This window comes from Chaetodon auriga, chromosome 10 (assembly GCF_051107435.1).
Source record: "Chaetodon auriga isolate fChaAug3 chromosome 10, fChaAug3.hap1, whole genome shotgun sequence".
Taxonomy (NCBI): domain Eukaryota; kingdom Metazoa; phylum Chordata; class Actinopteri; order Chaetodontiformes; family Chaetodontidae; genus Chaetodon; species Chaetodon auriga.
The window spans coordinates 690,001-701,852 of NC_135083.1; the positions used below are offsets into that span (position 1 = coordinate 690,001).

General features: G+C 47.8%; 1 protein-coding gene across 1 annotated transcript in view; it reads right to left on the minus strand.

The window, feature by feature from the left end:
* The window catches only part of bcap31 (B cell receptor associated protein 31), a 15,577-nt gene extending 6,522 nt beyond the window's left edge, over positions 1-9,055 (minus strand). The window contains exons 1-5 of the mRNA XM_076741104.1: positions 8,911-9,055; positions 7,498-7,597; positions 6,294-6,394; positions 4,529-4,673; positions 1,696-1,831 (exon numbers count right to left, since the gene is read on the minus strand). Coding sequence (XP_076597219.1) covers positions 1,696-1,831; positions 4,529-4,673; positions 6,294-6,394; positions 7,498-7,589 — 474 coding nt within the window. The 5' untranslated portion in view covers positions 7,590-7,597; positions 8,911-9,055. The remainder of the gene's footprint in view (positions 1-1,695; positions 1,832-4,528; positions 4,674-6,293; positions 6,395-7,497; positions 7,598-8,910) is intronic.
* Positions 9,056-11,852: the final 2,797 nt, after the last annotated feature.

Sequence of the window (11,852 nt, forward strand, 5' to 3'; positions counted from 1 at the left end):
CAGGTAGGAGTGAGGAAGAGGAGGCTGTAGTATTAGTAGCAGTGGTGGCAGTCGGTGACAATAGAAGCCGTTTTAAAGACACTGAGCACCAGGATGAGACCCCGACGTGCTCGATGAGGTCGTCAGTGTGTGTTTTTATCACCGCCTAACGAGTTCGTTAAAGACGAGCAGGAAAAACATCTGGTGAGTTTATCACACTGCGACCTTCTGATCGCTCTGTTTCTCCGTCCCACTCGGACATTTTGTGAAGAACATTCTTGATATCTGACCCTGAGGAGGGCGGGGGGGCGGGCGGGGGGGTGGGGGGGTCAGGCCGTGGTGGTGCATCACACACAGCTGCTGAAACCTGCAGAAGCTTCCTGACGCTGTGAAAACGCCTTCAGACGACAGAAACCACTCTGAGTCAGTAACTGAGTTCACGCTGCTGCCAGAACGTCTTGAAACAGAACACACACCCCCGTTTATCTGGAAGCCATGAATCAACTGTGTGTGCGTGTGTGTGTGTGCGTGTGTGTGTGTGCGTCACATGCAGATGAAGCAATTTCTTCTTTTAGCAGCTGGGACTTGGTGACCTCTTCACAAACCCAGGTCAGATTACCACAGAGTGTGTGTGTGTGTGTGTGTGTGTGTGTGTGTGTGTGTGTGTGTGCGTGTCCACATTGTGAATGGGCGACACAGACTGTGTGCGACACAGACTGTGTGCTATGTGTGTGAATGTTTTCAGTGTTTATTTGGGCTCAGCCCTGCAGCTGTAGACAGCACCGCCCCCTGCTGGTGAGTCAGAGACATAGCAGTGTTAACGTTGTCGTTGTCGTTGTTGTTGTTTGGATTTTAGGTCTCTTTAACAGGAAATATATTTCTGACATAAGTAAACCAGCAGTAACTGTTTTGATCGTGTTTCCAGCAGAAATACCTGATGGATCATCACCTTTTAACATCAATAAACAGGAAGTGATCACCTGATCTGATCACAAACTGACCTGAGAACAGCTCAAAGTCCATAGATTTAATGGTTTCATTGATTTCTGTAAATATCTCTTATTGTGACTCTGATGCAGCGACACGCTTCACAGACTGAAAGATGTGGAACGCTCCAAAAACACCTGTTTGGAACATTCCACAGGTAAACAGGCTGATTGGTGACAGGTGAGAGCATCATGATTGGGTGTGAAAGGGGCGTCCTGGAAAGAATCAGTCGATCACAGAGGATGGAGCGAGTTCACCACTTTGTGAACACATGAAGGATGAAGGAGATGAACACATGAAGCTGCTGTCAGTGAACAGATTGATTATTGATGATTGATTGTGTTAGACCGATGTTTCACTCAGCGTCCACACGGGGAAACATCTGCTCTTTAGCTGCTAAATGCTAAATGTCCAGCAGCTGGTCGGTGACTGAGTCTGTGGGCCGTTTGCTGCTCAGCAGGAAGTCAACTGGCTTTGTGTTGAAAGTCACTTTAAGCTCCGTGAGAGCTGCAGATTATTTGATTTCCTTTTGTTTTACTTCTGATCGTCCGTTTGTTCTCCTTCTTTCCTCTCCTCATTACTGCGCTCTGTGACAACAGAATGTTGTTTTATCTGGAGGTCCATCGCAGTTCACACATCGCTCTTATGAAATGTCAGATGTAGCCAGTTTAGAGTTAAATATTTGTGTGTGTGTGTGTGTGTGTGTGTGTGTGTGTGTGTGTGTGTCACCTCCTGCAGCAGCTCGTTCTCCTCCATGTATTTCTTGGCGGCAGTGCTGGCGCCCTCGGCCTGCTTCTTGAAGGCTTCATTGGAGGCCATGAGTGAGGCCTGCTGGGAGAGCAGAGTGGCGAGACGACGCAGCAACCTGCATGCATGCATGCACGCACACACACACACAGACACACACACGCGCGCTCAGTGAAGTCACTGAAGCCTCAGAGCTGCTCAGCTCATCTGGACACAAGCACAGCACACGTGTAGGACTCGGTGAGACACCGGAGGCTTCAGAGACCAGTGGAGGTGGTCTACAGCAGGGGCGGGCCATGTAACCTGTGGACCACAAGCTGAGCTCACAGCTTTTTTTTGACCTCTGGACAGAAATATTTAGCCTCCATGTCTTGTTGAAAACGCGGCCTTCGGTATAGCTTTTCGTTTTTTAGTGTGAGCTGACATCCTGAGGGTTGGCTGGCAGCATCACCTGTAGCTGTTCACCCACGCATGAGTGTCCTTACATCAATTTTTTTTTTAAAAAACGGCACGCTTTTCAAAATAAAAGCACCATAGTTGTATTGCGTGCACAGCATAAATACTTTTTCATGTATGTTCTAATATAGGCTTGATCTCACGAGGCGGACAGGGACGCCCTGAGGACTGCGCTGCAGCCCGTTTCACAGTACTCGTAAAACTTCGACCTGATTTGACTGGACTCATCTGGGACATTGAAATCTTCCAGGACACCCCCCGACTACTTTTCCAAACAGTAACGCTGGCGGGTAGAAGCAGCCCAGCAGCACAGTGGACAGTTATTAACCGACACTGACGGGTGTGGTTTGAAGGCCTGAGCCTGCGGTTAGTGGACGACCTGCTCCACCAGCAGGAGTCAACGCTAACCCTTGGTGAGGATCCAAGATGAACAAGAAAAGACGTCAGTGACTTTAAAAGAGGGTTCAATGTTCAGCCGGCTCATGTTGACACAGAACAGTGACGGCTGCATTCCATCTATGGGAGACAAACTGGACTGTGACGATGACCCTGAAGCAGCAGAGCAACTCTTCCTCAGCCGTCAGCGGGAACACAGACTGGACGTCACTGCAGGGCTGCAGAGCACAAACCCTCACGACAAACAGTCGACGGCGTGAAAACGAGCGGCGCTGCTCGACAGAGCGGGGTCAGAGCGCTGAGTGAGGGGGTCCGGTTCTGCTGTGGGAGCATCGCTGCTATGATCTGAGTCCACAGAGTTACCCCTGATATTTCCCAGCTGAGGTGTGTGCGCTGTGCGTGTCGTGCATGCTGTGCGTGGCGCTGACAGGCAGTGATGTAACGGTGACTCACAGCGGGGGTGGGCGGCCCTGGAAGGGGAGAACTGCCCCCATTCCTCAGACCTTCAGTCGGAGAGAGCTCATCACTGAGCTGCTGCGTCTGACCGAAGCACCAGTCTGGAACGTGCTGTGCATCGTTTCAATAGGTCAACGCCCGTCTGCAGCCATGCTAGCAGCCCTGTGAGACAGTCTCTGAGCTAACTGCTAACATGTTGATGCTAAGTAGGCACAATGCTGACCGTGTTCACCACCTTAGAGTGTTAGCATGCTAACATTTGCTCATCAGCAGTTGTCAAAGCACAGCTGAGGCTGGTGGTTATGATGTTAGTTTTTTTTTGGTTATGATCTGATGAAGGAACCAGATGAAAAGTCAGAGGATCAGCAGGTTGATGATCTGGAAGCTGAAGTTAATTCTTCTGCAAACATCACAGCTGGAAATGTAACCTGTTTCCACCACAGATCTACTGACCAGTGCTTTGCTTGGACAAAAGGAAAAGAGGCTTCAGAATCATCTCTACGCAAGAGACGATGCTCTCAGCTCCAAATATGGCCACCGGTTCATTCACAGGCTTGGAATAATCCGATCAGCTGCCGGCACTTCAGCCTTTCCATATTTCCTTCTGAGTCACAGTCCAGATCACAGCGGGCTGTCTGTGGAGGGCTCGGTCTAAACGCTGGAGCACTTCCTCCTGGATCCTGTCTTACAACAGCTGCTGCATCACATGTTGCGGCGCTGCGGTGAGTCACCGAACAGCTGCTGCAGACCAGGCTGATCCAGCACCGCCGCTGCCCCCTGCAGGCAGCGCCCAGGTGTGACACAGTGGACTCATTTAGATTCATGAGGAATCTAACTCACTGATCCACAGCAGATAACTAGAACTGTGATGAATGATTGTTTCTGTTCCTGATTAACACGGCTCTGCCTGAGCTGTGAGCGAAGCCTGGAGACATGGGACAACATGAAGCCGACCAACCACAATATGATGAGGCCCAACCAGGGATTGATTAGTCTGATCTTCGTTCCATCATTTTCAATCTTTTCCAGTCTTTAGAGGAAAACTGGCCCTTGTTGATTGTTGATGTGAAACATGACGTGACTCTTTGAAACTTTGAGAAAAGACGTCTTAATGTCGTCTTTGTGTTCATTTGAGATGAAAAATTCAGTGTGTAGCAGCTGTTGAAATGCACGTTTGTCCACGAGCAGACGAGAGACAACAAGCTTTCTCCAATCACAGCACGCCGTGTCACAGACCGCTGAAGCCAATCAGATTTAATTCCTATCTGACCCTTTCCGAGGGTTCAGCCAACCACGGTTCAAGACAGATTCACACCTCTGGGTGCTGTCCAATCAGGATCAGGCTGGAGGATTAACACTGTACAGTGACTGGCTGAGTGTGTGTGTGTGTGTGTGTGTGCTCCCATTGACAAACACACAGCTGCTCAGTCTTTCCATGCTACTGTAAAATTCCTCTGCATTTAGATCTGTGTGTGTGTGTGTGTGTGTGTGTGTGTGTGTCTCTCACAGGCAGAGCAGCAGGGCGAAGCCGGCGATGTACTCGTTCCTCTGAGCTCTGAACAGTTTCATGTGGATGTGTTCGATGGCCGTGGGGTTGTTGGTCAGATCCACCTTCTCCGTCACGCTGTACTTCCTCACCTCACGAACAGCATCTGCGCGCACACACACACACGCACGCACGCACACACACGGCTATAATAAACAGTAGAAGAAGAAAAGCAGAAACGCGAGTGGCCTTGGGAGAAAAGAGGAGTTGGTTGGTTGGTTTGGCGAGCTGTAGTTGTTCTCTGGTGTCAGCTCGTTTGCTCATGGGTCAGGGTTCCACCGTGAGGACACAGAACCAGAACGACCCTGGACCAGAAGAACCAGCAGACAAAGGTCCACTTCACCACCGAAGCCCTGAATACAGCAGCTGATGACGTACGACAGAAACCGGAATCACGTGTTCAGCCAGGAGTAAACGCTCCTCAAGGCCACATGTTGTGCGCTCCACAGCCACTGGAGACGTGACAGCCCTCACCGACGGCGTCCAGAGTTCACTGGACAGTCTGGTCAAATCATTTTGTGGATTCCGTTTTGTCTCGGGCTGCAACCGACATCTATTTTAACAATTAAACCATTAATTACTTAAATCTATCACTTATTGATGACAAAAGGGCTAAATTTTATTATTTCCATAATTCAAAGAACTAAACTTGTTCCGTGTCTTCTTGTTCTTCATGTTCCAAACTGCAATAAAAAACACACTCAAACTGACCCTCTGTCTGTTTTCCAATGGACCAAGTTTGATCAGCGCGTCAGCTTTAGCTAGCGTTAGCTTTAGCTTTAGCTAGCGTTAGCTTGACGACAGCTTCATCGGGGACCATTGCTTCATCACAAACAGAACACAGAGGGTATTTCTGTCCGTTATGTTTGTTTTATGTTAATAATGTAACATATATGATAATAATAATAATAATGTAAGTGCGTGTTTCTCTGCTGCTTCATCGCTCTCTGCCTCCATCGTTTGTCCAACATTCAGCCCAGAGACAAACCAGGCGGACAGTATTTCACAAGGCGTACCATTGGCTGGTTTCCTGCCCCCACCTTAGATGCATCATAAAACAGACCTGATCAACCAATGATGAAACTCATTGCCACTATTTTTAGACCTGATAAGGTGTTTATTGCGGCCGTGACGTGGACTCTCAGGACTGAAGGACAAAACCCGCCGAGGTCACCAGGTTCAACTGACCTGTGACAGCAGGTGAGTTCCACCGTCGTCCTGTCATGAGCGTTTACAACGTGTACGTCATTCAAAGAACACCTGAGCGTCAAACTGAAAGCAGACGCCGTGAATGAATGCTGAGTACATGAGGTGATGAGGAGGCTGTGACCTTCCTCACGTGAACACAAGTGTCCGATTTCCATCATGTTTTCATCGTTTGACCTTTGACTGGAGCTCTCTGAATGACGTCATCTCGTCGTCTCTTCTTCTGTGGTGGTTTAAAGGCACTGACTGGAGGGTTAGCCCCAAACAACAGGAGCGAATGGAGACACGATTCATTCATGTTTTCCACTGTTTCTCTAAATTCAGTTACATTAGCTCTACGTTTGGACAGAATCGAGTGAGGGACATGCTGGTGTGTCCCCCTGCTTTCCTTCAACAGTGACCGAGCAGCAGATCTGTGGTATGAAGGTGCTTTCAACGGTCGTTCTGGGAGTGAAAGCAGCTTCCAAAAAAAACAAACACAACTTTATTCTGAGGCAACGAAAACGAGTGAGACACATACCGATGAGGAGGAAGACGAGGATGGCGATGGCCACCATGAAAGAAGTGTTTCCATAGAGAGCGATGGTCTGGATGATTCGGGATTTGAAGATCTTATTCCACCTGGAAAGTCAAACGCACAATCAGTTCAATAAAATACAGTCTAAGACAGATTACAGCCGCACAGACAGACACAGGACAAACCTGGAGCAGTGGCTCCATCTAGTGTCCCATCAGGACAAAAAGCTACAGAGACAGAAATGAGGAGGAGTGGACCATTCAAATGAAGACAACCAACAAACAGCTGGTGAAATGTGGAATAACTGGAAATCCAAAGCACTGCATGTGTGTATGTACATGTACTACATATATGGAGTACTTTTACTTTGGTTCTGAGGTTTAAAGTTCTAGCTTTTAGTTGATCCTTCAAGATGTTTCAACATGTTGGATCCAGTTCTTTACAACACACTTTAACTTTGTCTTCGTGGTTGTCCATCTTCACACTGAACCACGTAGCTTCAGCGCTCTGATTGAACTGCTCCGTTTTTCATGAACGTGCCTCAGACCTCAGATCAGCTCACTGGGTTCAGTAAACATGTTGAGTGATTAACAGCCTTCAGTGAAGTCTCTGTTCTGAGAGCTGAGATAATCAGAGCGCCTCAGTCTGCAGTCAGGAGGTCTGAAGGCTTTAAATCTGATCAGGCTGACACAGGGGACACACTCAACGCTGCTCTTTAAACCATCGGCGTCACACGTCTTCAGCTGGACCGTCTCTGCCGAGGCGTCCAACAGCACGATGGACGGACGAAACCTCACCAGGCTTCATCATGATGAAGACCAAAGACATGTGGTCGCTACAGCACGTCTCTGATCTTCAGGTTTACTCTCATGTGAGAGACAAAGTCCAAGAAATCTGTGTGTTATTACATCTGAGACACCAAAGCTGCTTTAAATGTGGATGCTACTGTTCAAAATATTAACAGTAATTGTCCAAAAAGACCAGATATAAGACACTTTTTGCAGACATGAAATATAAATGTGCTTCAGTGGTTCAATTTGGGCCCAGTGTGACCACAGACTCCTCTTTTTAACTCCATGTTTGATCCATTTCATGACTCACAGTGAGACGTGATTGGCAGGGATGGAAGGCAACTAAGTACACTCATGCAAGTACAACTTCAAGATACTTGTACTTTACTTGTGTACTCAGACAGGTGTGTACGGACCTCTTAGGTGAGATGAACGGGATGCAGAGCAGCAGGACAAAGAAGACCTCAGCATACAGGAAGGTGGCCACTGCCGTCCACTGGAGACTCATCCTGGCACCTGGACAGGAAGCACAGAGCAGATCAGACCAGGTGAGTGAGCAGATCAGACCAGGTGAGTGAGTAGAGGCAGCAGTGTCTGATTATATTACTGTTCTTTCATTCCTGGATGTGTTTGGAATCACGTGGAGCTTTGGACTGTTGGTTGGACCAAACAAACATGGTGAAGGTGTCACTTCACAATGTTTCCAAAGCAAACGATCAGTCGATCAATGGAGAAAATGATCAGCAGATTGATCCAGAATGAAAAGAATCATTAGTTTTAGTCCTTTGAAACAGTTCAAATGAGCTCCACCTCAACCAACTCCAACAGTCAATCAGCAGATGTGACCTGTGTCCTCCACCACGTGTTCCTAATATTCTGTCCAGTCTTATGAACACACACTGCAGTGCTGGTCACGGGTATGTCGACATGTTTGTGACTCAGAGGTTTCGGCCTCATTGGATGGTGAAATGCTCAGTGTGGGCTGATCTGGGGCCAGTGTGTGAGGAGGTGTGGCGGCTCGGAGCCGCTGTGTCATCTGCTAACGTTACCGTGAAGAAACACACTGAAGCTCAATGAGTCCGTTTCTTTTACTCTAAAACACAAACGAAACGTCGAGCAGCCTGCCGGGTGTGTGTTCGTCCAGGACAGAGACAGACAGACAGGCCAAGTGTCTCCCTTTTCTGTCTCTGTGGACCAGCAGTAAAACTGTGGACTCATTTCTTACAATCTAAAGAAACAGGCTCGACACAGATGACGGAGTAACCGCTGACAGACACGTTAAACAGCCGGTGAACACCGTCTGTTCTCCGGTCATGACAAACCAACTCCTTCAATCTTGTTTACTGCTGAAGTGGACTGAGCTACGTTAGTTATAGTCCTCTTGAAAGACGTTTCTGTTTCGTATATTTGCTGAATTTCTTCAGTTGTTCAACTTCGAACAAAATGTCCTGGTAGCGTCTATTTCCCGGAATTTGATTGACAACCCAGTTTTGTTTGGAATACCTGAACTCGCTTGCTAACTTGTCATCCCCGTGTATTTCCTGAGCTACAATCAGCTAGCTTGTGTGCTCTGTCTACTCGCTGGAGACTCGTTTGTTTCGGGTCAGACACTCTTTTCTAAAATAAACTGTCTCCATGAGTCAAACTTTCTCACTCATACGTGGTGTTAAAATGTGTCGCAGCTGCTGGTTAATAAGGACATGATGATAATTTCGCGCCAGTTGACTAACAAACTAGTTAGCGTTAGCAAGCTAAAACAGTTAGTAGATGTTTGCTTCAGGAGTCTCCGCTAAGACACAACACCTCGTTAATCAGCGGGTCAGACTCACCTCAGAAAGTCCCTCAGACCAAACCCAAAGAGACTCAGTCCACGAGCTGCCGTTGAGCTCTAAACAAGAAAAGATTCTGCTCAGTCAGGTCGGTTAGCCTGTTAGCCTAGCGTCCGACTGTAAACACTTCCGGCTTCCGGCGTTTAATGCCAGCTCATTCCGATCTCCTCACGTGATTGGATACACTGAAACAGAAGGGAGGAGTCAAGATGTGACGGCTCATTACGTCACACATCATTTCACGGTAAATTCATACATTATTGACATGAACATCACGCCAAAGTACAATATGAATACAGATTCAAGTAGTACAATACATATACATATATGTGAATGTGTGTATGGATTTCTATTCGACAGAAAGGTCTAGATGTAGTCTGGTAGAGGGCACAGCACACCCCCTGAGGTCTCCCCCTGAGCCCAGCCGAGCAGTTTTGGTGCTTTGACCAAACCATTTCGGAGCTGTACCATGTGGTAGCCGCGTCCTGTAGTGTCACACAGAGAGACAGAGGTTTGCTGTATTCGTCCTTTACACAGTTGACAGTTCATAGTCCTGACCAGCAGAGGGAGACACTGTCTGCTAAACTGTGGAGGCAGAGCCAGAGGGAGAAGAAGGACGTCTCACTCTGACTGCTTTTCCATGAACCAAAACAACAGCCTGCTCTTTCCTCCTGCCATCTCTCACTCTCTGTCTCTCATTACTGGTCAGACTGGTTCTGCGTCCACAGTAAATTATGAAGTACTGGCCAGATAAGAAGTGAAACTGTGATGTCATCGTATGTAAATATGTGAAAATGGATTTTAATATCCGAGGCGCCGATGAACAAACAGGAACATGAAGCGCCAGCAGAAGCTGCACCTCGACTTTAAAGAAAGTTACTGTTCATGTTTTTGTGTGCGAACAGACATTTTTCTGTGCAGCTTGAAGCCTTTTCAACCACGTCGTGGTCTTCATCCTCAGACGGCTGGAGACAGCTGACCTCAGCATGGAACTTTGGTCATGTGATAGCAGGTGCTCACATAGGTCGCACAGCATTTGATCATCGTGGCACACTCCGTCTGCTGATGGTCTTCATCTGAAATGGTTAAAAGCTGAGGTAAAAACTCGTGAGTGGACCTTGAATTGAGTCCAGATCATCTGGATCTGATGACCATGTCTTTAAAAGTCCTTCTTTGTCCAGTCAGTGTGTTTCCACGTGCTCCAGTGTTCTGCTCATGATCGGGTTTCTGGATCCTGCTTATGTGTCGTGCATGTGAACATCTAATCCTGCTGTCAGAAACCTGGATTTGCTGCCTGGACTCCTCCAGTAGAAACCAGGATAGGATTTTATGGCCCACAAACACCTGATCCTGGTTTCTGATCATTCTATGTTGGTGCAGAACAGTGACTGAGATGTCGAGAGATCAAGACTCAGTGAGGTGTTGTTCCACATTCCTCTCATCATCATCAGATCTCATGTTGGGACTCAAGTTTTTCTCACCCACACAGGAGGAAATAGAGCATTTATTAGGACTATTTTCAGCAGCGGATTAATGCACATTTGGTGCTGTAGTGAGCGTTTGTGTGTGTGTGTGTGTGTGTGTGTGTGTGTGTGTGTGTGTGTGTGTGTGTGAGTCAGAATAAACTATGTGTGTTCATGTGATGGAGGAACAACAGTGATGCTCACTGATGAGTTTTAATGGAGGTCAGAGGAAGAAGATCGATCAGCTGTGACACACTGAACTGTTAGTAGTTAGCGGTTAGCATTCACGTTCGTTTCTGTAAACATACACACTGCAGTACCGGGGAGGAGCTGCTGGGGGCGCCAGAGAGGAAAGCAATACACCCTGAACTCTCTCTCTAGACCTACACCACAAGACCCTGTGAAGATACCACACACACACACACACACACACACACACACACACACACAGTGTTCTCTCTGCTTCATAAAAACGTCAGCGCTCATAAAGACTTTTTATCTCTGTCTGTCTGTTTTTATGTTTTCTTCACTCCTCCTCTTCTCCCCTCACTCTATTTTCACCCAGCCCCCCCCCCCCCCCCCCCCCCCCCCCCAGGTGTCCTAAATCACACGTTAAACCTCGTTAAAAGGTTTCTTCTGGTCGCCGGGCGGAGTAGAGTCAGACAGAGGCAGTGAGACACATGATTGGCTGATGGTGTTTTCTGGGTGGCCAATGGAAAAGTGGGTAAAGGTGCAATTTATGAAAAAGCAGGCGAGGACACACACACACACACACACACACACACACACACACACACACACACACACTGCATGGTGGTGAGTGTGAGCTCATGTTCATGTATGAAGGTTGTACTGTTAGTAGTACTACTACAGTAAGTGTGTGTACTACTGAGTCCCCACATCTTCGTCCCTCCTCAGCTCTAATTCGTCTTAAATGACTGATCCTGTGTCATCATCCAGCCTTTGTCTCCACAGACGCACAGAGGTGGTGTCGGGGGTCTCCACCCCACCTGTCCCAGCAGACATCACCTGTGGTATGTCTGTCCTGATGGTGGACAGTGTCCCGTGGTGTTTTCTACTGAATGTGCTGTAGCAGGACACTTCATAGTGTGACTGAAAGTGGAATAAATGTCCGTCTGTCCTTCTGCGTCTGAGTGTACATTTCACAGCAGCACTAGAAGAACTACTCAGACCTTTGAAGTACCAAATGTAAAAGTACTCATTATGCAGAATGGCCCATTTCAGGTTCAGGTGTGTCAGCCACCCCTACTGCTAACAGGTACATAGGATCCAGCACATAGCCAGGACCTCTCCATGGACGAACATTGAGCAATTAGCCTTAAAGAGCTCAGAGACTTTAAACTGTCGGAGGACGCCGCCTTTGACAGTCAGTTCTTATCATTTCTGCCTTTCTAGATTTTCCCAGATCGACGGTGAGTGTTATTGTGAGGTGGAAGCCTGGAAACAGCAGCAGCTCAG